Consider the following 27137-nt stretch of genomic DNA (forward strand, 5'->3'; position numbering starts at 1 on the left):
TCCCCAGACATTTCCAGACTGTTATAAAAAAGAAGAGGGGATGCCACACAGTGGTAAACATGGCCTTGTCCCAACTTTTTTGAGATGTGTTGATGCCATGAAATTTAAAATCAACTTATTTTCCCCTTAAAATTATACATTTTCTCAGTTTAAACATTTGATATGTCATCTTTGTTTTATTCTGAGTAAAATATTGAAATTTGAAACTTCCACATCATTGCATTCTGTTTTTATTCACAATTTGAACAGTGTCCCAACTTTTTTGGAATCGGGTTTGTAAAAAAAATCTGAAATTCTGTCATTGTGACAAGTGAACATTTAATCTAAAGTGACCTAGCTTGTCCATGTGATTTTAGAGGTCTATCGAGGGATAATTGACTGAGATCACTCTTCTACACCATGCCACTACTGTCTCCAAAATACTAAAGTTATTGTTACTACATAACATAGGCCTAGGCCCTGTCAACCCTCCCGTTTTTCCCGGGATTCTCCCGTATTTTACCATTCTATCCCGCTAACATCCCATTTACATATTTTCTCGTATTTCTCACGTATTTTTAATCTTTCTATATATAAAAAAAAAAAAATATATATATTAATTAATTAATAATAATAATAATAATAATAATCCCACTGGACGTATTGTATATGTTTGCTACATTCTCTTAAGGTAAAACTCCCTAATTTGTATGGGCCAAACCTCATGAATAATCACGACAACAAATTCCAAGGTTGTCAAGAAACCAAACTTTCTCACACGTTCAACGCATAATGATCGACACATACAAATTTTAACCCATTTGTCCATTCAACTTGACAACCTACAGCCAGGAGCAGGGTTGGAGATCCCTGTGCTAGGTTATATGTGCGCAGATTTCAGCTCCAACACCGATCAAACGCACCTGAAGCAGGTAATCAAGGTGTTCAGGGCTACTTGATCATTACATACAGGTGTGTTGGAACAGGGCTGGCGCTGAAGTCTGCAGGACGGTAGCTCTCCAGGAGCAGGGTTGGAGATCCCTGTGCTAGGTTATATGTGCGCAGGGAGAACCGCAGGAAGGAAACTAGCGATCACTGGTAGAAATGGGAGAAGACTCAGGTTGTGCTCCAGTTAATAAAAGTAAATATACATGTAAATGTATATTTACATGTATAATGAAATATAGCTCACATTTGCAAGTTGCAGGTGCCACTGCAAGATTCAAAGTCAGGTGCTGCGCTGCTTTGTTTACTGAGGTTACGGGGGAAATGGCTATATTTCTGGCTAAAAGCGCCACCTGCTGACAGAGAATGAGTTCGCATTTTTCAATAAACCCTTCTGCTCTTAGACCAAAGCCAAAATTTTTAGCAGAAAAAACGCAGTTGTAAATTTGAACTGGTGGATCAACAAGAAGATAATGAATTATTAAACTCTAAAGATATCCTACACTAAGATATATTTATGGCTACTTTGAATATAACTTTTTAAAATAAAAAAGCTGTATTATATATATATATATATATATATTATATACTATATAATATTATATAATATATATATAACTTTTGACTATACAAAAGCTGTAAATATAATAGTATAATATTTATTATTTACATTTACATTTGGTCATTTATCAGACACTCTTATGCAAAGTGACTTACAAATGAGGAAAATGGAAGCAATCAAAATCAACAAAAGAGCAATGATATACAAGTGCTATAACAAGTCTCAGTTAACCTAACGTAGTACATGTAGTTTTTTTTTTAAATAAGATAATAAATAAAAAAGAAAACAGATAGAAAAAGAATAGAGCAAGCTAGTGTCAGATGTCTTTTTGCTTTTGTTAATTGTATAACAAATAAAAAGAAAACAGATAGAATACAAAAAGATTAGAAAGCTAGTGTTTTATTTTATTCTTTTTTGTATTACATTATTATTATTATATAATATTTTGTATGAAAGAGAACTGTACCTATGATATTTTGTTGGAAACTATAGGTCTCCTGGTGAATTCTTGTACGGACAACCACAGCCGACTGCAATTACAAACCCAAACAGAAAAACAAAGAAATTCTCTCAACATCTATATTTATATCTGGAAGAAAATCAACGATATCCCGTCTGAATTCAAACCCAAATGTCATTATACGTCGATATATCTCCAAAATTCAGCATGTTTTGTTATACATTTATAATATTCTCAGTGGCTATACGGTTTTCAATTAACACAAGTAATTAATAAAATATTTTCTTTCTCGAAACCAAAAAAATCCAATTCTTCATAATGGTGCGATGAAGCAACGAGTCCCCCTCAAAATCTCATGCAAATACGTAATCCCACAGGAAACAAGCCTATTATGAATTATTATTCCATTGGCTTCTGCTAAAAAAAAAAAAAAAAAAAAAAAAAAAGTCCATGCGATCGCAGAAAAGACACCGTGTCGATAGTTCCAGTCCGAGGGACATTCCTCTACCTTGATTTTCCCATAAAAAAAGAGTTTCTATGTTATCCAGGGGAAGGGGGGTGAGATGGTGAGAGACGCAGCTCGAGACGTCCATACGTGCCTTATCTTAGTGGCAGTGACGTGATATTGCAGCTCCAGTCCTGAGGCTCGGCGAGAAAGCGCTTTCCATCTCACTCCACAGCGAGTCAGCAGCATCCTCCATCCGTCAGGGATTGCGCTCTACCCGCTACCCGACCTGGGCATCTCTTGAGGGACGGGCAAACAACGACTAATGATCAGTCGAGATTCACAACATTTTTAGCCCTCGTTCTATAGTGTCCGCTGACTTCAGTTGCGTTCTCATCACTTGCTTGCGTTGAGGTGGAAAAAAAAGGAAAGAAAAAAAAAGAGGAGCGAGATGATGATCCAGCCTGGAGACTAATGCATTTTTGCTCACTGACCATCTTGTTGCTCTAGACTTCTATCATCGGCAATGGGAGATATCGATTCACAGGGGAGCGACACGTTTCATTTCTAAAGGATGTTTCCGAGTATGTGGGGAAAATAGCCATAGCTTTCAGAGTGCAAGGTAAGACTTATATTTATTATTAATATTAATATTATTATTATAGATAAGTAGATGGATAAATAGGTAGCCTAGGTTTAAACGATACTGAGATGGCCCTCGCCCAAGTTTATCCCTCTCCAATGCATAAACGAGTTAAAGACCTGAGTTCCACGGTTCATTCTGATTAATGCAATACAAACTACGTCAATGTTTCAGAGGACTCGAACGTTACATCAGGACCAGTGGGAAGTTAAACGATGATCGACGAGTTTCACAGGCAAATGACACCGATTGGAGTTTTGTGCCGACTGTAGCCTATATCTTAAAATCCGTTTTGGTGACCACATTCAGGTTTGCACCCCCAGAAACTGACGATTGAAAATCACGCTAGACTTCTTTTTGTAGGAGAGTGTGAATATGAAAAGACGGCGCTGCAGTTTTTAGTTATTTATTTTTGTCGCCACAGCTTTTCCCCCTTTCTAATCCGTTCATATTACTGATCGTGACGCGACACGACAAACTGAAACGCTCCCGTGATAATGAACGAAAAGTGCCAGCGTGCGACGCGACATCGGTGTAAAGGAAAAGTAGCGCGCGATGATAGCAATGTGCGCCAATACTGTCTCGTCCTCTATAGTCGTGTATAACCCCTCTATATATCGCATCGTACGCGTTTTGCTATGTTTTGCAAGTAGTGCCGCATTTAAGGTGATTAAAGAATGAAAATAAAGGCTCGGTTTGGGAATGCTGTGACACTGCACACAGCTGCAATGCCTGCAGGATTCATGCAAACAGAGCATCGAATAGCTTTTCTCTTCTGCTTGGATCTCCATCTCTCTTTCTATCCGCCGCCTTTCTTTCAGACTTCTAGAATATTTGGGAATTCAACACATTTGCGCACATTATGATGAGACACGGATAGCAGATCGTCGCGGAGACAAAATCATTAAATCGAAATCAAAGTTTTTGCCTCATGAAAAGCATAGATTGCGTTCAATAAGGGAATTAGATGATGAAAGTAACACTGCTTTGATCCTTGTATAGATCACGACATTATAGTCCATCCAGTCAATCGGATATGTTCCCTTTATATAAAAGACGGTATTTAGTAAATTTAAGTGTTTTTTTTTTATTTTTTTAATAGAAATCTCAACAGTGTCTGAGCAGACAGATATGTAGCTAGATGATTATTATGCGGTCACACATATAGATCACTGCAGAATTGCGACACATTATCCTCGAATGAATAAAAAACAAAGCGTTTTATTTTGCCAAAATGTATTTTTTTTGTTCGTGGCATGCAATGCCAACCTTTTTTATCCTTACAAACGAACGAGTCGCTACTTAATATAACGACCATAAAGCTACTGAATATCAGGGATCATTGTATCAGTCATTCAAACACGGTAAAGATCATTCAGTGTGTAAGGATCATGTTAAATTATAATTTGATCGCTAAACATTATGCAGTTCTATCCTGCCACAGCAGATGCCCAAAGTTATTACCCCCAATTTATTAAACACCACAAGGTGGCAATGTTTATCCGAAATGTGTTACATTCCCATGGAAAGGATCATTTGGATCTCTATAAAATCGAGATGGTATTTTATGATTGAAAATAGGTGGTAGAAAACGAACAGTGTAGGTAAGTGTGTGTTTAACACAAAGCTAAACTGTATAGTCATAGGAGATCTTGGACTGAAACTCTTTGAGAAAGCATCACTTCACACCATATAGGCTGACAATATACGTAGTGCATCTCTGTTTCTCTTGCAGGCCAAATGACATAGGATGAAGGCTGTTCGTAATCTGTTGATTTATATATTTTCCACCTATCTCCTGGTTATGTTTGGATATACTGGTGCCCAAGATTTCTGGTGTTCCACGCTGGTAAAAGGAGTTATCTATGGATCTTACTCGATAAATGAAATGTTTCCCAAGAACTTTACAAACTGCACTTGGACGTTGGAGAACCCAGATCCTACCAAATACAGCATCTACCTAAAACTTTACAAACCAGAAATTAGCTGTTCTGAATTCTCTCTGCTGGCTTACCAGTTTGATCACTTCTCTCACGAGAAGATAAACGAGCTGTTGAGGATCAATGAGTCCATCGTGCACCTGTGTGATGACGCCAAGAATATTTATGTGTTTTTGCATTACGACAAAAATTTTGTGCAGATCCGGCGAGTGTTTGCATACGACTACAACGGATTGATGACAAAGAAGACAGAAGAGGAGGAAAGGTCTGTGGTGGAGTTTGTGGTTTTAAACAAGGCGAGCCCGAGTCAGTTTGGATGTCAGGTGTTATGCACGTGGTTGGAAAACTGCTTGAAAGGAGAGAAAGCTGAATCATGTGGAATAGTCTACGTTAAATGCACCTGCCCACAACATTTAGGCGATGGGGAATCTGAAAGTGTGCTGATGCTCAGTAACGTGGTGTTGCCTTTAAATCCCCAAACCGAAGGATGCCTGACTCCTCAGGTGCGCTCGGCACAGGTGTGCAATCTGAGCGCGGAGGTGCGGCGCCCATCCAAGGAGGGTGAGTATGAACCAGACAGCTGCAGGCCTTTAACACTGGAGATCATTTCACAGCTTAATTATACTGTCTTTATGATGCCCCCTTGTATTCCTCCACCCTTCCACATAAAAGAACACCAAAAACAGCTCGCTGTGCTCTGCTACTGATGTCTATGACTTTTTTTGTTTAGTTTTACAACAGTTTCTGGGTGTACCAAACAGGACACTTGATGTGTTTTATGTTTTTTATGTTATGTCAGAAGTGTAACCACCTGGTTTGCAATTAATTAATTACCCCCCTTTTTTATTTTTTGGAACAGGGGTACTAAGTCTAATGTATTTTAACATCATGTTATCGCTTTTATCTTTTAATAGAGTAAACATTGACAAGTTTTTCAGTCTTTTGGAGTTCACTACTTAATCGCAAATCCAAATAGCAATACAGAATTCCTGAATACGCTCTTTGGAAAAGCTTTGGCAATAAAGAGGGTCAATTGAACTTAAAGCACCTTACACCATACTTAGCCTTTTGGCCTGAATGTAATTGTTATGCTGCTGTCAGCCTCCATCAGTGACAAGTGATCAATCGTCCCTCTGCTGCCCAGCTTTGTCTCTTGCCATGGAAGCTGGCAGCAACAGATTGCCACAAATGCCTTCGAAGGAATCTGTTAGCAATAAACATTCTGATGGGGGGATGATGTATAATCGACTGGTATCGGGGTCACCGATGTTACAGCTAATTAGCATCTGTAACATTTCACAACTGGCACAAGATAGAGATCAACTGGAGGCAGGGATGACCCAGCATACTGTGAAAGGACAACAGCTCACAGAGATGATTTGGCGAGAATGGATGCTGACAGTCTCACTTCAATCCCAGCACGGTGATTCAAAAATAATGAATAATGAGGTGGCGATAGAGAGAGAGAAAGAGAGGGAGTAACCATTCTATGGCATTCTGGTTCCACTAGCTGAAAATAATAACCCCCTAGGGAGAAGGTGGCAGCTTTCCCGATCAAGCGGAACACGGTGCTTTGGAATTGTCAAGGTTCAGTTGAGTTAAGTAGGCCCCCAATTTCGTTTTTCATCCCCCTTTTCAAATTAGCTTTATATATTACATTCCAAACTGTGTCATATTCCATTTACGATCTTGTAACAGAGAGTAATTTTCATTTGGTAATGTTTTAAATATGAATCAAGCTTGAAATGAAGATTAAGCCATTGATTATTTTGTCCCCCAATTATTGTGCGAGCGTTTTATTATATCACAGACTCTATAATTGATGTCACTCCTTCTTTGTCTATGAATTCTTAAACAGAACTCCCATCTCAAAGAATTTTTGTATTAAGTCATCGTCATAGGCACTGGAAATATAGCTTTACTATTAAAAAGTAATGTTTCAGTAACTTTCAGCTATCTGCATGTTTAGAGAAGCTTAAATGCACCAGCTTATTTTTTCCTTTTTTTCGAAGATTACACTGAAAGCTTCTATTTATAGAGCTGAGGCTTTAGTGGATTGCTATCACAGGTTTAAAAGAGCACACAGCCCCGCTGTAGTGTCAGAATGAGGCTCCTGCCCCTCCGGATGAGCGTTCAGCAGCGCACGCCTTCAAACAGCCTCGACAAAAAAAGATCTTAACCGAGTGGGTCCAAAATAAATGGTTGTCTTTGATATCCCTCACGCCTGGTTGTGTGCATGGTAACAAAGTGTGGTCTTTGAATGGGGCGATGAGAGGATCTGGTTTTCTGGTTCATTACACTCTGCAGGATGATATCCAGCAAGCCAGCAAAAACATGAGCTTGATTATACTTTATGATAACATCAGTGTTTCAAATGCTGCCTCGCCAAGAATGAAAGTAAAATGTTTTGAAATGTAAAAACATATTAGACTTGCATAATGGATAATTATGATGTTGGTGCACATTAAACGCACTTGAGCAGGCATTAGCTGATTGCAGGAATATTGCAGCAACTGATTCATGGGTTTGGTGGTGTATTAACACGTTAGGTTTGTTGAAATGGCCTCAAACAGGTTGATGTATTTGGCTACAACTAACCATAATTTCAGCAAACAGTTATGAAACTAAAACAGTCAAATAGACATTTGTTTGAGGACACATCTTCGATCAGCCAGAATGTGACCAGGAAAGGCTTTTATACCCTGAATGTTTGAAACTTTACATTTGGAGTTGGAAGCCATTTTGTAATGTGCCACTTTTTGACACAAGTTTGAACGTCACCCACACATAATCAGCAGTGAAATCCATCTCACCAGCCTTCATACTTTCAAACTAGTGATTTCTGTAGAAATGTCAACCTTGGCCATGAAACCGCGGTTGGGAAAATGGGATGCCAAGGCTAGTTTTGCACAGCAAGATAGTCTATAAAGTAGGCTGCCACAATTTATTCACAGCTCCAGCAATCAACTTGATATGACATGGTTGTCTGATGTGACATAAAGGACTTGCTGGTGAAAAAAAAATAACAGATAAAATGGCTTTGAATGAAGCTATGCTGAAATGTTGACCATCAGATTTCAAGGGATTTAAGCATTATATACAATTTTTTCCCACTCCCGAGTCCTTTATATTGTTGATGCACCAATGTAACTCATATCTTACATGGTATGGAGTTATTTTTGTACCGCAGTCTTGTTATGGATGATCTTTTTAAGCAGTGGTCCCCATAGGGCTCCTTGCTTTTGTGTGGTGGCCATATATGGGACGTGCAGGCAATCACACGTTCTTATTATCAGCAAGTGGCATTTCTTCTCTTTATTTCTGTATCATCTCCTCTCCAGGCACAGTTACACTTGATGTGATGGCTCAAAGTCAAATGCTCCGAATTGTGTCTCCTAAATTAGTCACAAATGAAGCCCTGCTGGAGAAGATGAGCAACGTCTCGAGGCTGTTTCTCATTACTCTCTGTCTCTCTCTCTCCACCACTGGTCTGCCCTCCTCTATCAGTGGCCGTTTGCTCTTTTGCCTGACCATTTCTGGAAAAGAAACTTGCCTGACTGCACTGCAGGGTCCGGGCCCCTTGCACTCCGATCTGTGGGGGAACTGAACTGTCACTTTGTGCAAACGACCCTTGTCAGGCCCAGGGCTCCAGAGCGTGTTGCGCGAGCAAGAAAGGGGAATTTGGCTGATGCTAATGAAGTGCACGTCCACAGTGTGTCAGTTTGTGCTGAGTCATGCACATGTGATAATATACTCCCACTGGAATTTAAAATGTCAGATTTCAGAGAAACATGAATGGTTACAAATGAGAATGAAGAATGATTTATTTAGTATTCTCTGACCTCTGAGTGTTGGGTGGATTGCATCATTGTTCCAATGAATTATTTGTAGACTTTCTTATTGTTGCACTTGCAGAGAATTTTGTCTTAAACCCTTTGGGTTTATCGTTACAATCCAAAGAAGATATTGAAAATAACACTGCTGGCTTATTGGCAGTTTAGAAGAGCGAGGCCCCTTTTATGGATGCCAGGGGCCATGAGAAGGCTCTGCATCTCCACTGCATAGTGCAGCCTTTTATTCACTTTTGATCAGTAGTCACAGCGCATCGTGTTGATCACCATTGTTCCCTCAACTCGGAGGCCATCTTGAATTCTAGTCACTTCTTGAAGGGAGAATGCATGCATCCATATTTATTGTAGTCTTTTTTCATTCTTTTTTCGTTTAATGTCTAATGTTATTTTTGTGCTTGAGGTGTCTTGCTTTATGCAAAAATAGATTTTTAAAGTCAAAGTAAAATTTAGTTCACAAGCCATTGCACATTTTTTTTATAAGTTATTATACAGTATAGTATTTATTATGTATATATAGTGTTTATTACCAGAGGAAAAGAGGAGAATGGTTGAAAAGAGAAAGGGATTAGTGATGCAGCTAAAAAGAAATGTTGTTTTAGAGGCAGAGCGAGTTATTGCATTTTGATACAAGATTACAGAGGCAGCAGGATTGTGCATTTATATAGTAAATAGGATCCGTTTGATTTATTTACTGTCTTCAAGATTCTGACTCTGATATAGGTAGGAGGAAGTGTTAAGCATCAATGAAAATTGTATTTACCAATAGGATGCAAAACCTCTGTGGTACACGGATTATTTGTGAAGCTCATATCAATCAAATTCATATAAGTAAAACTACTTCTAAAGCCTTTTATAATGATGCCCGTGTTAGTTTTTGCAAAGCCAGCAAGAAAAAAAGTAATAGACGCTGCTAACGCTCTAGTGTGTTCAACCTTTAAATGTGATGTATTTGTGCAGTTTCTAGATATCACAGGTATGCGGCATCATACAGTGGCAACAACAAAAACAATTTAAACCGCTTTATTATAGATGAATTACACTTTTGTGCTTGTGGGGGAGGGGGTGGGGGTAGTGGGGAAATACCATAGTACTGTGTATCACAAAACGGCCTGTTTTTATGGACAGATGCAGATCTTGCTCTGTTGACAATTATAAAATTTGCATTAAGTTTACACAAAAAAGTCAGCAAGCTTTTTTCCTCATGAAAATCATGTTAGCATCCCTATTATGTTTTGTGATTATATTTTTTTAAACAGATGGCCCTCATTCCAATGTAAGTCTCTTATTATAACCTAGATATTATTTTTTAAAGTAAAGGAGGTACAACTGGAAATTATGGAAATGGTGGTAATCAACAGTCCTGTGAGCTTTATTCAACCTAACTCCAGAATATTCCTTATACAGTTTTGTACATTTTAAAATATCAACTGCACATCTGACTGTTTCAGAAGTGACTTCAGCACCCAAAGTCCATAAATGTTTCCAGCTGTGCAGTTTCTATTTCTCTTAAAAACAATAAAACACTCAATATATTGTCATGTTAGCAAAAATGTTCTCTCCTACACATTTCCCTGTTAGACAGTACAGCTATAAACGGGTGCATATTAAATTCAATTTCAATCTACTGAATTGGGCTCCTCTGTGTCACTTTGAAAAACATGAAGGGAAAGGTAGCCCTGAGCAAAAGTGTTTTGTAATTATTTAGGTCATACATTCCGCTGTGTTTACAGAGTCAAATCAAGTAGATAGCTGTAATTGATCACATGGACAAGCAAGAAATCCCAAGGCTCCACTTGTGATTTCAAATGTTTTGTGTATATAAATAAGTGAGCATGAAATTCACATTTGCATATTCAGAACTCTGGGAGGTCGGTTTGGCCCGTATAACACGGTTCAGATTAATTATGTGATTTGAGAATATTGCATTTTTTTTTTTTTTTTCAAAATAGCTAGAGACAAATCAAATGGGTTTCATTCTAACCGCATCTTCTCTTTCATCACCATTTCTAATTAATATTGATTGGCATGAAGTTATATTTATGCAAATGACCCGATTTGCATTTCCCAAATCATTTCTTTTTCATTTATACCCTCTTCTTTGGTAGGCTTGAATCTGTCCACTGCCAGTTAGTTACATCCCACAAATGTTTGGCAAGTTTATAGCTTAGATTTCCTGGGAGGTCCCTGACTGCTGAATGACCATATGGTCCTGTTACTAGCATCATCATCAAAATGATGCTCTCATGCTGCATAGGAAAATTGATGGCTTCTGATTGGAGGATTACACTTTGAAAGTATCATTCAATCAGCTTTTGAGCAAAGTGTCTAGGGCATCAAAAATGCTGAGAACTGCAAGTAAAAAGAACACTTATGCTGTCCGTGATCATTTGTTAGACTAAGCTAAATGTTCCTCATCATCATGTTCACTATGTTTACATATGTCACTATTTTACCATTCATTTTGGCCTTTCAGACATAACTTTCCAAGAGCTTTTGTAGTCCTATCATGGCTTCCAAAATATTTTGGCTTTCCTGATTATTTGAAAGTAGTTCACATCAAAACGATATCAGATATCTCTAGTTTTAGGAAGATTATGTTGTTGTCAAAACATTGATATAAGATTATTGTTAGCCTGTGATTATGCTGCGACTTTTATCTCTCAGGATTATTTTACTCTGAATTGACTGTCTAGTGAAAATTCCATTACATATGGGCTCCAAAAAGTTTTAAACTGAAAATCACCAGGTTTTGAGATATATATGTATCTTATATTTATATATATCTAACTCTCTCCCTCTCTGCACACACACATTTAATTCTAAATACTTTTAAATTATAAATAAATGTTTATTTTTATTTCTTTCTGAATTGTATTTTTTTTTTCAAAGACACATTAAATGCAAAACAGAAATCTTTTCACTTAGTGCTTTCAGACTTTTGGACCCCACCGTATATGTGATAACTGTATAGTGAGTGAAATTACCATTATTATCATTAGTATTTGTGAAGAGTCTTTCTCCTGTGACACATTAGGCTGAAATGTTTTAAAACACTCATTGATTCATTATGCTTTGGGATGACCCTGTTCAGTGGCCATGCTGACCTACCGTTTGTCACTGTCTGATTAGAAAGGATTGCAGATAACAACAAGCTCTGAACCTGCAGAAATAAACATAGCATAAAAGCGCTTAATTAAAGTATTCCCTCTTTGGAAACTGTGAGGTCATATCCTTTGTATCCTGCTGAAACAATTACAGCTCTGTATTTAATGCTGTGTGTAATTTCTGCACTACTAGTGGCATAAATCAGAATTGCAGTGGCTGTTTTTAAATCAGTCTGACCAGACACTTCTCGCTGTCTTCTATTGGTCAGACAAAAAGATTGGTTGAGACAGTGTTGCTGTGATGTGATGTTGCAGTTTTTGAAAATTCAGTAATTTGAGGAGGAGAGATATTGTGTGTTGGTGCAGTTGAAGAAGAAAAAATTAAATGGAGGGCAGGTGTGAAATTACTCATTTGTCACAAATTAATATTTAGTCACAGAAATTATGATGATGCCTCTCTGAGCTTTACAAACACAATGACCAGTGATATTTCTGGTCTTCATGGTCTCGTAAAAATGATTTGAATACTTGTCTCTGTACGAAAAACAGCATTGGTAGTTAGTTTATTGACATATAATTTTAGCAGGAAAGTGGGTGGAGCAAAATTGCAGACAATAATTGCCCTGAGTTTTGTGTGTGTGTTTTTTTTTTTTTTTTTTTTTTTTTAGACTTTTTGAGGCTTCTCTGCATGACAGAAATTAAGCTCTTATTATTAAACGCTGATGATAAATCCTCTATTAATATTCTTTTACCTCTATTTATCTGAAACAGAAATAATGAGCACATCCTCTATTTCACATTACTGGGGATTTTTGTTCTTTGGCATCTCTTGGGGAGGCCGTTATGCATCTATTTGGCACAGATATTATATAGAATTATATAAAGTAATTCTTCTGGGGGAGTTCAAATTTGTCTTTGTGGCTAACAATGGATTGCTCAAGGCACTGATTCTGTTCATGCACTTTAAAAATGTGTGATACAGTGCAGGGTTATTTAGCTGATCAAAAAATATTTGGCCGCTCAAGCTAGTCCAACATGCATTTGATTCAGATTTAATGTGAATAGCTTACAATAAGTCGCTCCAAGTGTGAAATGAGCTGAACTGATTTGTACGGACAGTGGATGAGTTTGAGCCTTTAGCTGGATAATTCATGGCTGCCTCAGACACTTTGTAATGATAATAGTGACATCCGCCTGGTACTGATATCATTCTAAAGAAAAGTTTTTGTCATGCACCGAGAAAATAACTCGAACAAGAGGATTTATGGAATGTGGCTACGCTTCTTGTTTAAAGTTTAAGACATTTTCTCTGTAGAAATATGATTACTGAACTAGCATTCTTTTTCCCTTCAAAGCAAAAAATATGTTTATTGTGTGTGTGTGTTTCTTTGTGGATATATTTAGTGGTTGATCTGTATGGCTCATATTTAATTATTAATTATTTAGCATTGTAAATTTTTAAAATTAAGCATGTATGGTATATACATGCTTAATTTAAAAATTTTACAATGCTAAATCTTTACCTCTTAAAAAAAATTGTTATATTATTATATTATATTATATTATATTATATTATATTATATTATATTATATTATATTATATTATATTATGAATATGGAGTATAAGTATCATTCATGGTGTGAGATTTGGTGTATTTTTATGTTTATGACAAGTATTGTAGTGTTATTGAATGCAATTACTGAATAGATAAAAAAATCACATTTATATTTAAAATACTGTGTTCATGTTTAGTTTTTGCATCTGGTTAATAATTTTTTTTTTTTTCGTCACTACATCAAAGCAAGAACCAAATGTGGTTGTGTTCACGTTGTCCTTCATACTTCAAACACAGTGTCATATGAATATGTGCTGCCAGTAATGTGTCTCTAAAGATACACTGATTTGTTTTATCCAGAATTTATTGTTTGTAGTGAATGCAATTCATATGCATTTTTTCCATTTTAACACGTGCCATTTTGGAAAGAAATGAACAAAAATACTCACAGCGTGCCATGAAAATCCATGTTTTATGCCTTGTTTTTTACACAGTTATTTTTTTTTTCAGTCTCCTCCATATAATGGTGTCACTCATCCAATAAAACTATGAATATTCAAAGATTTGAACTTTTCTCTGCCAAACAATACTCCAGCATATATTATACTGTCAGATCATCTAGTGTTCCACTGTCACAATTGCAAATCATAGCATGGAAATTACAGTGAGCATAAAAGAGGCTTTTCCATTAACATCTAACCTGTATTCGAACCAAATGAGACTGTCAGTCACAAAAACTGTTCTGCTCTCTGTAATATCCCAACTGAGCAGAAGGAAGCATCCACTGAGAGATAATTTAGCATTGGTGAAAGAAGTCAGTGTAAGTGTGCAACTCAGTCTTTTGAGACTTCTTTTGAGAAGTACATCATGCTATTTTGGACATTTCCTTGACACATATTCCTTGGAGAGCTGATAGATATTGAAAAAAATAAAAAAAATAGTGAAACCTACTCAAAATAAAAACATGTTTAGGATAAAATAGATCAAAATGAAATAGAAAACTAATTTTACTTGCATTGAAGTGCAGTACTTTAAATACAACAAGGGCATGAATAATTAACTTTTAAAATTCCACAGTATACAGCTTCATGCTGTTATGAAAGACCAAAAATAAACAAGTTAAAAAGATTTAATTAGTCTAATAAAGCATCAGAATGGAAACAGGATTATTTTCTCCCTCATTATAATGTAGGATGCATGCACAAATAAAATTCAGTCACCAAGAGAGGGAACTTTCAGAAATGGGCAATGAGATTAACTGGCCTATTATTAATGTTACAGCCATAAAACAGTGATGTGATAGGACAAACCGCAGAGATGAGAGTGCTTCTCAAGGACGAGTCGATGGAGGGTTGGGCGACCGGGGAGAGCTGACGAACACACAGACTGACACAACCTTAGTCGAGCAAGGCTGCACTTTAAAGTCACCCTGGGCCGCCACGTGGAAGCCTCCGAATAGTCGGGGGTCCGCATGTTTCAAAAGTGATTATTTTCCACAAAAATCTCAGCTGGGATATTTGAAGACATGGTTTGTTTAGCAGCTGTATACTATAATGAGAAGAGAGAAAATTTGCATTTCTTTTCATGTTATGCCATATTGAAATTAAAAACGCGATTGTGTTTCACTTCAGAATCGAATTGAAATCTTTGTTGCATCTGTCATATGCTGATAGTGCAATTGAAAAAGCAATTATAGCTTAGCGACAGTTGCTGCAAGTGTAGTACAACTCTCTGTGAGTAGCACTTAGCAATTAAATTGCCACTTTTAAATGGACGTGTACAAACTGTTATGAAACCATATATTTTTATAATGGTGTGTTGCACAGTAAGAAACCAGTTAGGGTCATGTTATGGAGGTTTGTAAATTATTTTGTTTAATTGAAGTTTATAATTATACTGTATGTGTGTGTTTTAAAGCATACTCAGCCCTGTATTTTGACAAGTTTGTAAATCTAGTTCTAGAGTCGGCGTCAGAGCAGATCTACTGGAGGGGCATTGGATCATCGGCGGGGGGCACTGTCGTTTGATAAATATTTTTTTCTTACGCCATTGGCAACATCATAGTAGCATGGAAAATCCAGACCGAAATCTGAAAGATCTATATAGAATGACAATGAACGATTTAGACTTGGGTTTTTATCTAAAAGAGGAACATCAGACAGCGCTGAAATTTGTTGTTTTGCCGACCGGATACGGCAAGAGTCAGTTAGCTCCAAGTGATCTATCATAGAATGACATTCTACCCCTAGAATGTTAGCTCCAATGATCTATCTATATAGAATTGTGACGAGTGGGGCGGGGCCGAGAGCCGTTGGGAACGGAGCGCCGGCCGGTGGAGTGATTGGTAAATGAGCGACACCTGCTGCTCCACTCACCGGTCTCGAGTCCCACGGAGAGATTGGGAGGATACAAAAGAGGAGCGACGACAGTGAAGGACGAGAGAGGACCAGGCCTGGGGCTTTATTTTTTGTGTTTTGGTTTTTGTTTGTGCGTGGCAGTCGACCGTTGTCGCGCTGTTTTTAATCTTTATTTGGTTTTAAAGTTTTTATTTAAATGTTCGCCGGGTTCCCGCCGCCTTCTTCCAGTGACTATGGAGTTTTTTATTATTACAAGAATGTCATTAAATAATTTTTTATTTTTATTTTACCTGTCTTGATTCCTAATACACAACAGATGACGATTGTTAGTTAAAGCGTTCAGAATACGATTCCATATAAGGTTAGTATAGCCTAGTTCAGCACTTTTCGAATGGACAGCGACTCAGTAGCACGTAGCCTATTCTCGAGTTCTACGAGTTCAGTAGCCTACATTTTTGCATGACGCGCGCGAGGCATTGCGGCTAATGTTTTGTAGCCTAAACAACAGAACAGGACAGAAAATAATAATATAAATATAATATAGGCTAAATAAAAAGCATAAAATAGGCCTACAATAAATAGCAATTTATTTTTTATAATTAAATAATTAACAAATTACGACGACAAAAATAAAACACTGAATCAGTTTGAAGCTTTGAAAAACCGGCAAAAAAATGTCCCCATCAGACAAAGTTTTTTCGTATAGATGTTTCTGAAAACTTAAGGCTTTTTTCTTCATAAAACGAGTTGGACATCATCACACAAATGTCTGCGTATTAAATCTTTTGGCGGTTGTCCGGAGCTAGCATTTGCAGAAGAAGCGCCAGCTCGGCTCTCATAGACCGTGGTACTGGTGGTCGTGGCTGGAGTATCTAAGTCTGCTGATTGACGAGTCTGCGGAGGTCTAAACCATTTTCCTAAATCCATTTTTTTTTTTTAGAATTTTTTTTAAATTAGCTGCTAACAACTGTCTATAATATAGACGGACAAACTGTTCTTCAACTTGAAATGGATTTTGCGCGCGTGCTGCAAATCAAATGTAACAAGTTTACTCGGCGACCAATAAGCATTCACCATGACGAAGCCTAGTAACGTGCCATGAACAACCAAAATTATGCATTTTTTCCCCATTCTTTTTTATTTTATTTTATTTAAGTTACAGTTTGAACATTTAATATTAAGATAATAACTAAAGGGATATTTTTTTTGGGGGGGGGGGCACGCCATGGCCTGTAGGAGGGGCAAACTAACCGTATATTATTAGTAATGTGCCTTTTCTGCAAAAATCCAGAAAAAGCTTTTACAGTTCTTAAAAGAGCCCATCAAAATGTCAGAAAAAGCTTTTCAGGACACTTTCATTTACAGAAGGTTTGCAAATTTCTTTTAAGGCCGGTGATCACTACGCTTTTAGACATGTTTTGCCCTAAATACATTTTAATTACTTCATTTTAATTGACTTCCTAGACTGTCTTGCTCATTTTGCTGTATCTGTTAAAACGTGACAGACCGGGCAGAGCTCAGTAAGATGTTTCCACTTGGTCATAAAATTTGAAAGCCGGATCACTTTGTATGAATTTCAAATGCAGAGAGGGAATTCGCTAGTCCACTGATAGCACCGTTTTTCATGCGCTGTCTGTGTTGTTTTCAGGTTTGCTAAACGAGTTATGCAAATCAGGTAATGGTGCAAACGTACCCACAAAATCTGAAGGCTATTTACATGCCACAATACTTGTTCTTACAGGTTTGTTCTTAGTGCTACGTTGTGGAAGATGCAGCAGACTTCTGCAGTCTGACTCCATAAATATAAAGGCACAAGATATAATGAGCCTAATTTGAATAGAAACAAGATGTGTTTGTGCTACAAAAATGCAGATGGCAATTTAAAGCGCAATGCTGAGTTAATGCATTTAACTCCTTGGTAAACTAAATGGGTAGGTGCAGGTGGTTTAGATGCAGATTTCTGTGCTGAAGGTGCAAAAGTGACAACTTTCAACGAGAGTTTGAAGCAGAGGTTGTACAGATTATTTTTCCCCAGATGAATAACAATTAGAGTGGAGATAATTTTACCTCCAAAAAAAAGTAAACACACTGACCTTGGCCTGGGTTTTTTTTGAGATTGTTTCTCAAGGCGTTATTCTCTGATGCATCATCCTTAAAGGAAATTATGATTTCTCTTTGTTACCATGTGATTATGTTAACAAATGCTAATTTCATTTCCACCCGATGCATAAACAGTCTCTGCTCGCTTTTACAATTACTATTCCTTTGATTACTGTCACAAGTAACCTTGGCATTATCTATTAGAATCATCTTTGATGCAACAGAAACTGAAACATGAAAGAAATGTCATAAATGTTTATGAAAATTATCCTTATTCGGTGGTGTTCTCCTGTGAAGTGCAAATGTTGCAATGACACTCTTGCAGGAAGTTGTCAACTTTGTTTAATCCATTTATTTCTCCAAAAGCCTTGGATAAATGTTCAGATGTGGATTTTTCAAGGTTGATCACATTCAATTACAGGAGGAAGACAGGAAATCACCTGCGGTCTGTGTTACATGTGCATTGTGGTGTAAGCGAGCAGGTTGAGATATCTCAGCAAAAGTCCAGCTAATTTGATTTGCCTGTTGGGCTCACTAAGCAGACACAGTAGAAAAGGTGGAAGGTGCCTTTTGGGAGTTTGTTTCCTTTAGCAAATAATGACTTCCTCTGTTTATTTTATTTTATTTTATTTTCCAATCCTCATATCTCACTATCTGCTATAAAACATAGATCTAATATGCCCTGAACAGAACTACTATTTTATTTTATTTTATTTATCTGATCCTCATGTCTTGCAATCTGCTATAAGACCAAGATCTAAAATTCCCAGAACAGAACTACAGTACTATTTTATTTTATTTTTGTTTAATGTAATAAGTTAATTTTAATTAAACTAGTTCTTCTATACCACACAAAATATTTAATGAGAACCCTTTTTGAAATACAATAATCATGCAACTTAATTGTCTAAATTATTATTATTATTATACATCTAATATCTCAAAATATGTTAAATAAATATGTGTACATCTGAATCTATGAGGTTATTCTGTGGTAGGATACAGCTTGAATGCAATGTACTTTACTGTTGCGTTATATTGACATGATCAATGTTTCTATGCATGGACATTAGGTAGCATAGTCCTAATTTTTGCAAGGAAAGTAATTTGATCCTTTTACCTCCATAGTAATGAGGCTTATTGGATTTACACATGAATTGAAGCTTTAAAGTAAGCAATAAGAGAATTTTTATTGGTTAGATACAATATTTCATACATGACAATTTTTCCGTATCATGACTGCCAGAACTTCCAGACCAAAGCACAGCGAGACGTCTAAAAGCCAGACATGCCCCCTCCCAACTTGCTCACACATTAACAGAAACACTTTTACAATGGGTAACTTGATTACAGCATTTCAGTATTGCTTTCTGAAATTCGCCCAGATGGATAAATCAAGTTCTCAGACAATAATAACCAAACCACAGAGAATTCTATACATTCTCTCAATACTTGTGGCACATAAAAAGCTGCGACACCTCATGCAGTATCACAGAGGAAAGTGGAACTCAAAGAACACAAGTCATAATGGAATGTGACAGACAAATCAGAGGCACTCAGGAAATTGTCCCCACATGAAGAATCAATAGAAACAGCCCACCTGAGCAGCCCTTCTCCTCCCCTGCCCTCTATCTCCGTACCTCATTCTTTTAGGTGACAGGAAGCTGAAGACAATTTCCCCCAAATTTTTTTTTTTTTTTTTTTTTTTTTTTTTTTTTTTTCAGCAGGATTGAGGCAAACAGATGACCACACATATCCAAGGACACTTTAAATTTAAAAAAAATCCACCCAGGGTTTGTTATAGAAAAAAAAACATTCAGTAAAAGGTTTTCCATTAGAAATGGTAATTGTGTGGGTTTATTAATTGGCAATTGAGCAAGTTTCTCTGTGCATTTCATGCAGAGTGATTTTTGTAGTATAGGATTTGCTGTTCGTTTTGGACCACAGCCTCAGCTCATTTTCTTGAGGGGTGGTTGAGAAAATGGGTTTTACTCCTTATAGCGGTTGTATGTGAGATCAAAAGAGTCTTTAATTGGTATCATGTTCTTTGTGATGTGATGAGTGAAATGTAATTCCTCTTTTCATGCACATCTAAAGATAAAACACAGTTTAGGTCAAGTTCTTTCATGTAAGACTTTTGTAGTCTGGAATTCATTTAGTCTGGTATCACGGAGACGTAAATATTTAATGTAAGAAGTTGTGTTCTGTGCTTCAAGTGATGGTTTGTGTTGATCTGAGTGCAATTGGATCCTCCATTTAATCCATGTGCAGTGTTCTGTGCAGAGGCTTTGTTAAATATACAAAGTTCTTAAATAATTAAAGTATTCTTTATGTGTATATGCAATGTATGTTTATGTACTGTATTTATACTGCATGCATATACTGTATTATATATGTAATTTTGCATATAAGAAGTCTCTTATGTTCACCAAGCATGTATTTATTTTATAAAAATATAATAAAACACAAACATTTTGAAATATTATTACATTTTATTTAAAACAACTTTTTTAAATATTATAATATACAGTGTATTAGCTTTTATTGGAATCAGCTGTGATTTATAATAAACATTAACTAAGTTACCATTTATGAATAGTGTTTAAATTCAGCCTTTTAGGAGCCATTTAGAAGCTGCCTAAATTTCCATATTAGATACATTTGTCATATGAAGTAAAAAACACATGAAACATTTTTACTATGGGAATTTCATATATGTTCATGTACATTTGAGAAATTTTAATATTGCCATATAGATAACATGGCAACATATGTCATATATTACATTTTCTTATAGGAGCACACTATGTTTTGGAACAAAGCTAAATCTGTGTAGTCCAGGGTCATCTCCAAGTGAACATGACAATGAATGTTGTCCTGGGCCATGTGTAAAGTGTCCACTTAGGTCCCTTGTGTTATAGCCTACTCACTGGGTCCGGGGGGAAAGGTTGCTCATGCTTTGTGAATTTAAGTGTTGGTGCTGATATGTAGTTTAGTGATTTTCTCAAGGGGACGGGTGTGTGAGAGCAAGACTGTGATCTTAGTAATCAGCACATTTACTTGTGATTGAATCTGCCTGTTACCCCATAAGCAAGTCTCTAGCAAAAAAAAAAAAAAAAAAAAAAAAAAATTCACACGACACACACAAACACACACACACACACACACACACACACACACACACACACACACACACACACACACACACACACACACACACACACACACACACACACTCACACTCACACTCACACACACACTGCGCTCTGTTAGTCTGGTTAAATACTGGTACGCACTGGATAAACTTGCTCCCCATTGCCACTGGGCCATAGAGACAATTGAACTTTTAGCAAGTACATGTCATGCCTCATTCAGACACTAATTTGTATTTTACTCTGAGATCTCCAATGCGTCTTTATGTGAACAAATTAACAGAAATCCTAAATCTTTCTCCATTTACCCACTAGCACAATATATTTCTCTCCCAGAAAACAAATGAAAAGGTAAATACATCTCGCAATTATATCTCACAACTGTAACTTTATTGCTCATAATTTTGACTTTAGTCACAGCGACTTTACATCTCACATTGTGATTTTTATATCTCGCGTTTGCGACTTTATTTCTCACAGTTGTGACTTTACATATTTTAAGGTGTCTTTACACAGTGAGTTAATGCTGCTCTGCTAAAAGGTTAGAGTAAAGATGCTATGTTGTACAAAAGCCAGATTAAATTATGCCAGCTCTGACCCACCTCAGCCATTAGTATCAAAGTATACAGTACAGTTGTGATTTCTGTTCAAATGCATTTATGCCTCCTTTGAGCAGCATTAAACAGTTTGTGTAAAAACACGTAAATTAAGACTTTAGAAGCGCTTCTGTGCCACCTCTGCTGTATAAATTATTGACTTTATATGTAACGACTGCAAATATATTTTACAGAGTGACTTTATATGCCACAATCAGTGTTGTTTTAGTAGAACTGAGATACTATTAGTTTTTATTAATATTCTTTTTTATATTGTGTTACTATATATTTTTTAACAATATGTCTATTCTTATTATTTTATTTTATTTTTTTTTTATTTCAGTTCAGTTTTATTTCATTTTAGTACATCAAATAATACAAATAATCAGTTTATATTTTTAAATATTTTTTATTTAATTTTTATCATATTTATATACTTATAACTTGTTATATATTTCAGATAACATTTATTTCAAGTGCTAAAAATGTTTTTATGGTTTAATTTTTGTTAACTATAATAACCCTGGCCACAACATGGCTATTTTTTATTCGAACCTCTATCTTACAATTACTTGTTGTATTTTTTCTCATGTGGAAATGGGCTTTCAAAACCCCACATTCTGTATTTCTTTATTTTAGCAGTATTAACAGTAAAACATAACAGCCAGAAAGTTGGAAAGACATTCATTTTGAATGTACTTCAAATAAAAGATGTCATCCAGAAGCAAATAAATGGCATGAAATGTAACGGCTTTCATTATTGCATTTGAGCTTTGGAATGTTCAATTTAACACGAACAAAGCACACAATTTTACGCTGCTCGTATATCTCTCTGATCGGTACAAACATGTTCCCTAGGAGACATAGTGATTGTTTTTATCCTGATTATCAAAGTGGTCTGTGTCTTGCTTTTACCATAACAAACTAAATTTCTTCCAACCTTGAACCATACAGTTCTTGTACGGTCTACGCTTTTTTTTTTTCCTAATTTTTTTTTTTTTTTTTTTTTTTTTTGAGTATGTTTATCTTTATGCAGAATTGGATGGCGGCTTGTTGATGAGTATTTATGATGTACACTGTATACCTCTACATGTCAAAAAACTTGTTGGTTATGTTAGCTCATCAATGACACATTTATTTTCTTAAGGATCTCTATCGCCATAGCAACCATTCTGAACCTGAACAGAACTGGGTTGGGAAAAAAGGACTGAATAGTAGAATCTGCATTTTAATTTTAACATTTATCTTATTATGGTGAAAGGGCAGTTTGAAAATTAAGGTGTTTAATTGCATGGCTACAGCTCTCTGTGGCTGCACTGGGGACGGTAAGGAAATCCATAGAGTGTATGGGCATATGGTGCTTCATAATTTAAATGGTTATTTTTGTGTGTGGTTGTCAGGTTGCTGGAGAAAATATGCAGGGATGTTGATGGTGCATAAATTCAACTGATTAGATGGTTAGTATGGTACTGCTCTCCGTTTTTGGGATTGATGCACTGCATTAAATGCGTACATGATGCAAATAACCTCTGTACTAGTCATGTTGACGTGAGGTTGTTCAGTAATGGGAATTTACACTATTCTCTTTGTTTGCAGTGGAAATGCATCAAGGCTGTTAGGCCGGTGTGATTCTTGTGGTTCCAAAGGAAGAAAACCATTGACTGAAGTCATGCACAGTTTTATATATGGGTCACCCCATAGATTAACTATTAATACATATAAATAAACTATTAAATTAATAACATTAAATATTTCATAAAATAAAATACATGGAAATCATGTAAACTGATGAAAGAAGTGAAAATAAAGACAAATTAGCAATTTTTAAGCACTTTATAAAAGGTGTTCATTCCGATCATTTCAAACAAAACTTGGGAATATAGTTTAATTATTAATTAATTAATTTAAATGTATTTCCTGTGTCCTCAGTATCACTTAATATCCTTTTAGTATTTAGTAATATGCTTTTAAGTAACAAAAGGCAGTCCCTTGATGACATCATCGTCCAGGAAGTGACATCATTTTGGTGGGACAATAGGCTTGTTTGAGATGAACAAAATCTGCGCAGAACCGATCACCAGTGATCACCGCGAGATGCATGCCGGTTAGAAAAGCGTCCGAGTTTACGTCCGCCTTGCTCTGATGTCATGCTGACGTGTGCCGAAAAACTCTCGCGACGGCGAGGCGGCTGTGTCGGATTGAGCAGATGAGCGCAGTTTGCTCTCCACCGACTGCGCTATTCAAAAGCATGATGGGAAACGACCGAGTGACGACACAGCTTAAAGCTCATTGGTTCAGACAACTGTGATGCTACGTTCTCTTCTAAAAATTTTTTTTTTTATCTGATTTCATGTGATTATGTATTTAAATTATGCATGAATCTTCCCAAACACTATTACAGTGCGATATCTGTGTGAGATATGTGATTGTTGTCATATTTCTATCAAAATCTAAAATACATGTTTGTATTAAAGTAAAAACGGATGATAAATACGGCTTTCGTATGGAATTAAATAGCAAGCACCTTGAGTGTCTTGTTTATCATATTTATTTTCATATAAAAGCAACAGAACTGAAATTATATCATGTTTATTAGCAACACAGCACGTGAGTGAGAATAACGCGATATCTGCCTTTGATCTCGTAGGTATCTGTTCCACTTCGAGAGCTCAGAACTGTCCGTCTTGCCTGCGCTTATTTCACTCCTCCCCTCACTTCAGCCGCCTACTCTCGCCTACATTTCAGGCGAGGCGAGGCGCATCTCAAACAAGCCTAATAGCAGCACAAACATCAGTAAGTTTTTAGGATTTGATGAAATCACTGTTGTGTGTTTTGTGATAAATAGTTGGTTTCTAAATATTACATCCTCTGGTAAAATTGCAGAATTAGGCGTAATGTTATAAACAGATTTTTTTTTTTTATATATATCAAAATTAAGTTGAAAAATATCAAAATTAAGTTGAATAAATTTAAGCTTATTTCAGCTAACTCTCAATCCCTTACTGAAAAAGTGTTGTATGCACATATATATGTAGTACCTTATGAACTTAAATAAATAAATAAAATAACCACAGTAATAATATTAATAATACAGATCTAACTGAAGCAAGTTTGGTGAATTCTACTTGGCAATTTCCTGATGTAAGATGGCAGCTCTCAAGGCGAACAGATGCTTGTCCCAATCTGGGAATACAAGTCCTCAAGTCCACAAGTGTACTTCACTGCATCTCTCACGTTCATCAGCTCAGTGAAGAAGACCTTGGCTGTCATCAGCATGTTGCTTCAACACTGAGCTGCAATGATTGCAGCTTTCTTCTCTGATTAGCAGTGACAAATTAGAGAAACAAAACAGATAGTGAGAGGGACCAGCATTCTGTGTTGTGTGCGTATATGAGAGAGAATATCTCATCTGTTGGCTAAATGATAGATAGAATTAAAAGCAATATTAGTTGAACATGAGATAAGACACGGATCTGATCTATATTTACAGTGTAAGAACTGAACAGTTTCATGTTATGTCATATGGTTCATTTGTTTTAGATTTTTATAAAATAAAAATACACACACACATATGAATGCATTTATGCATGTTTGTTATACACACACACACACACACACACACACACACACACACACACACACATATATATATATATATATATATATATATAAAAACTGTCTGTTGTGCTGTTTAATGTTGCAAACTGGCATTTTTTGTCTTCAAATTATTTTAATTTATTATCATAATAACATTGGTTTGTAGTGGAAATATTTTTTACCATTAACTGCAGATTTATTTGTAGTGCTTATTTTTTATTTCTTTATTTTTAAATGAAGCGCTTGGTTAATCAGGCTAATAAGAGACTAATAACTTCAATTCTTCCTGAAAATTTATAACATTGATCCAAGATCGTGTAAAAAAAAAATACAGACACTGGTTCCTAGGTTCAGAGAGATCACCCCCTAGTGGCAAACCATTGAAATTTTGTAACAGTTATGATGTAACAAAGCATTGTTTACTGAAATCACATGACTTTGGCAGTTTCATACACATTCTGAATCATTGGTTCGAAACAAATGATTCACAAAGAAGCTTCATAAAGCAGTGTTTCAAAAGCACCCATCACTAGTTCTGTTGCCAAAAAGAGGGATTTATTTTCATTAGCATCAGAAATGCTTTATTAAATCCTGTGTGTGCGCGATTGTGATAAAGTTGCGGTTGTTGTCAGTGTGGTCAAGTGTAATGGGCTAATCAGTGCTGTTTTCACTCCGCTGGAGTGTTGTTCACAGCTGTTCCCAAATCAGCCCCCTACGGTACGCATGGATCACATCTTTGACCCCCACTGAAAAATTCCCAAGCTCAGGAGCCCCACCAGCTGAGAGCTATTTTGCTCATGATCAGATAGCCGCTGCAGTCTCTAACACAGAGGTCAGGGCTGCGGGTGGGTGCTGGCGTGGGCTAAATCACAGATTTAATCAGTGATTGCTCACTCTCCTGTCCAGGCTTATCACAGCAGGGCATGCAAGAGGGCTGCACACTCGCACAGACCTTTTATTCAGAGTGGCAGTACATGTGGGATCTCTGTTGCATCCTTGAGGTGAATTTCACCCTCCATTTCCCATCCATGATGCAGACCCCTCCAGTGCATCTTCCACCTTCTATCATTTGCATTGCTTATGGATGCTGGATGGAATGAGCCATTGTTTGAGCTGGATTGGTGCTGACATACTGTATGTTGCTGGCACAGCAGTAAAGTGTTAGAGGAAGTGGTTAATGAATTCCAGCTTATTGGCGCATTTATCCCAGACTACAGCAGGGTGCTGGAGGACCCACACAGAGAGGGTTGCTTAGACACAGAATCAATCGTTTTTAACAAACGCTTTGCTTTTAAGTTATACTGTCATACCTGGTTTGTTTTATAAATGGCTTGAGGCCCATTATTTCAAACTAAAAGAATGAGATCACTGAACAGCATGGCCAGGAAACATCAGTGAGGAGTTTGCTGTGATTCAGTCACTTGTTTAATGGTCATTTCTATTGTCTATTATAGAAAAGAGATAACAGGTTTCTGCAAGTTTACTTACTGTAATATATATATATATATATATATATATATATATATATAATATATATATATATATATATATATATATATATAGTGCTTATTTTGAAATATACACTACCATTTAAAAGTTTGGGATCGGTACAATAAAAAAAAAAAAAGCGTGTCTTATGCTTACCATTGCTGCATATATTTGAAAATACAGTAAAATGGCTATATTGTGTTATATTATGACAATTTAAAATAACTTAAAAAATATGATAATTTTTTTTTTAAATGTAATTGATTTATTTGTTTTATATGATTTATTCCTTTGATGACAAAGCTGAATTTTCAGCAGCCAATACTCCAGTCTTCAGTGTCACATGATTCTTCAGAAATAAT

The 27137-nt window shown here is 36.3% G+C and overlaps 1 protein-coding gene across 5 annotated transcripts in view; it reads left to right on the forward strand.

Annotated features, from left to right (window-relative positions):
• The first annotated feature begins 2413 nt into the window (after positions 1 to 2413).
• The window catches only part of LOC109074308 (adhesion G protein-coupled receptor B3-like), a 156034-nt gene continuing 131310 nt past the window's right edge, over positions 2414 to 27137 (forward strand). For 2 of the 5 annotated variants that reach the window (XM_042769362.1, XM_042769366.1), the window contains exons 1-2: positions 2422 to 3013; positions 4770 to 5535. In XM_042769362.1, coding sequence (XP_042625296.1) covers positions 4785 to 5535 — 751 coding nt within the window. In that variant the 5' untranslated portion in view covers positions 2422 to 3013; positions 4770 to 4784. Of the gene's footprint in view, positions 3014 to 4769; positions 5536 to 27137 lie in introns of all 5 variants that reach the window. The other 3 variants (XM_042769364.1, XM_042769363.1, XM_042769365.1) reach the window with 3 other exon arrangements.

The sequence above is a fragment of the Cyprinus carpio genome, chromosome A13 (genome assembly GCF_018340385.1).
Source record: "Cyprinus carpio isolate SPL01 chromosome A13, ASM1834038v1, whole genome shotgun sequence".
Taxonomy (NCBI): domain Eukaryota; kingdom Metazoa; phylum Chordata; class Actinopteri; order Cypriniformes; family Cyprinidae; genus Cyprinus; species Cyprinus carpio.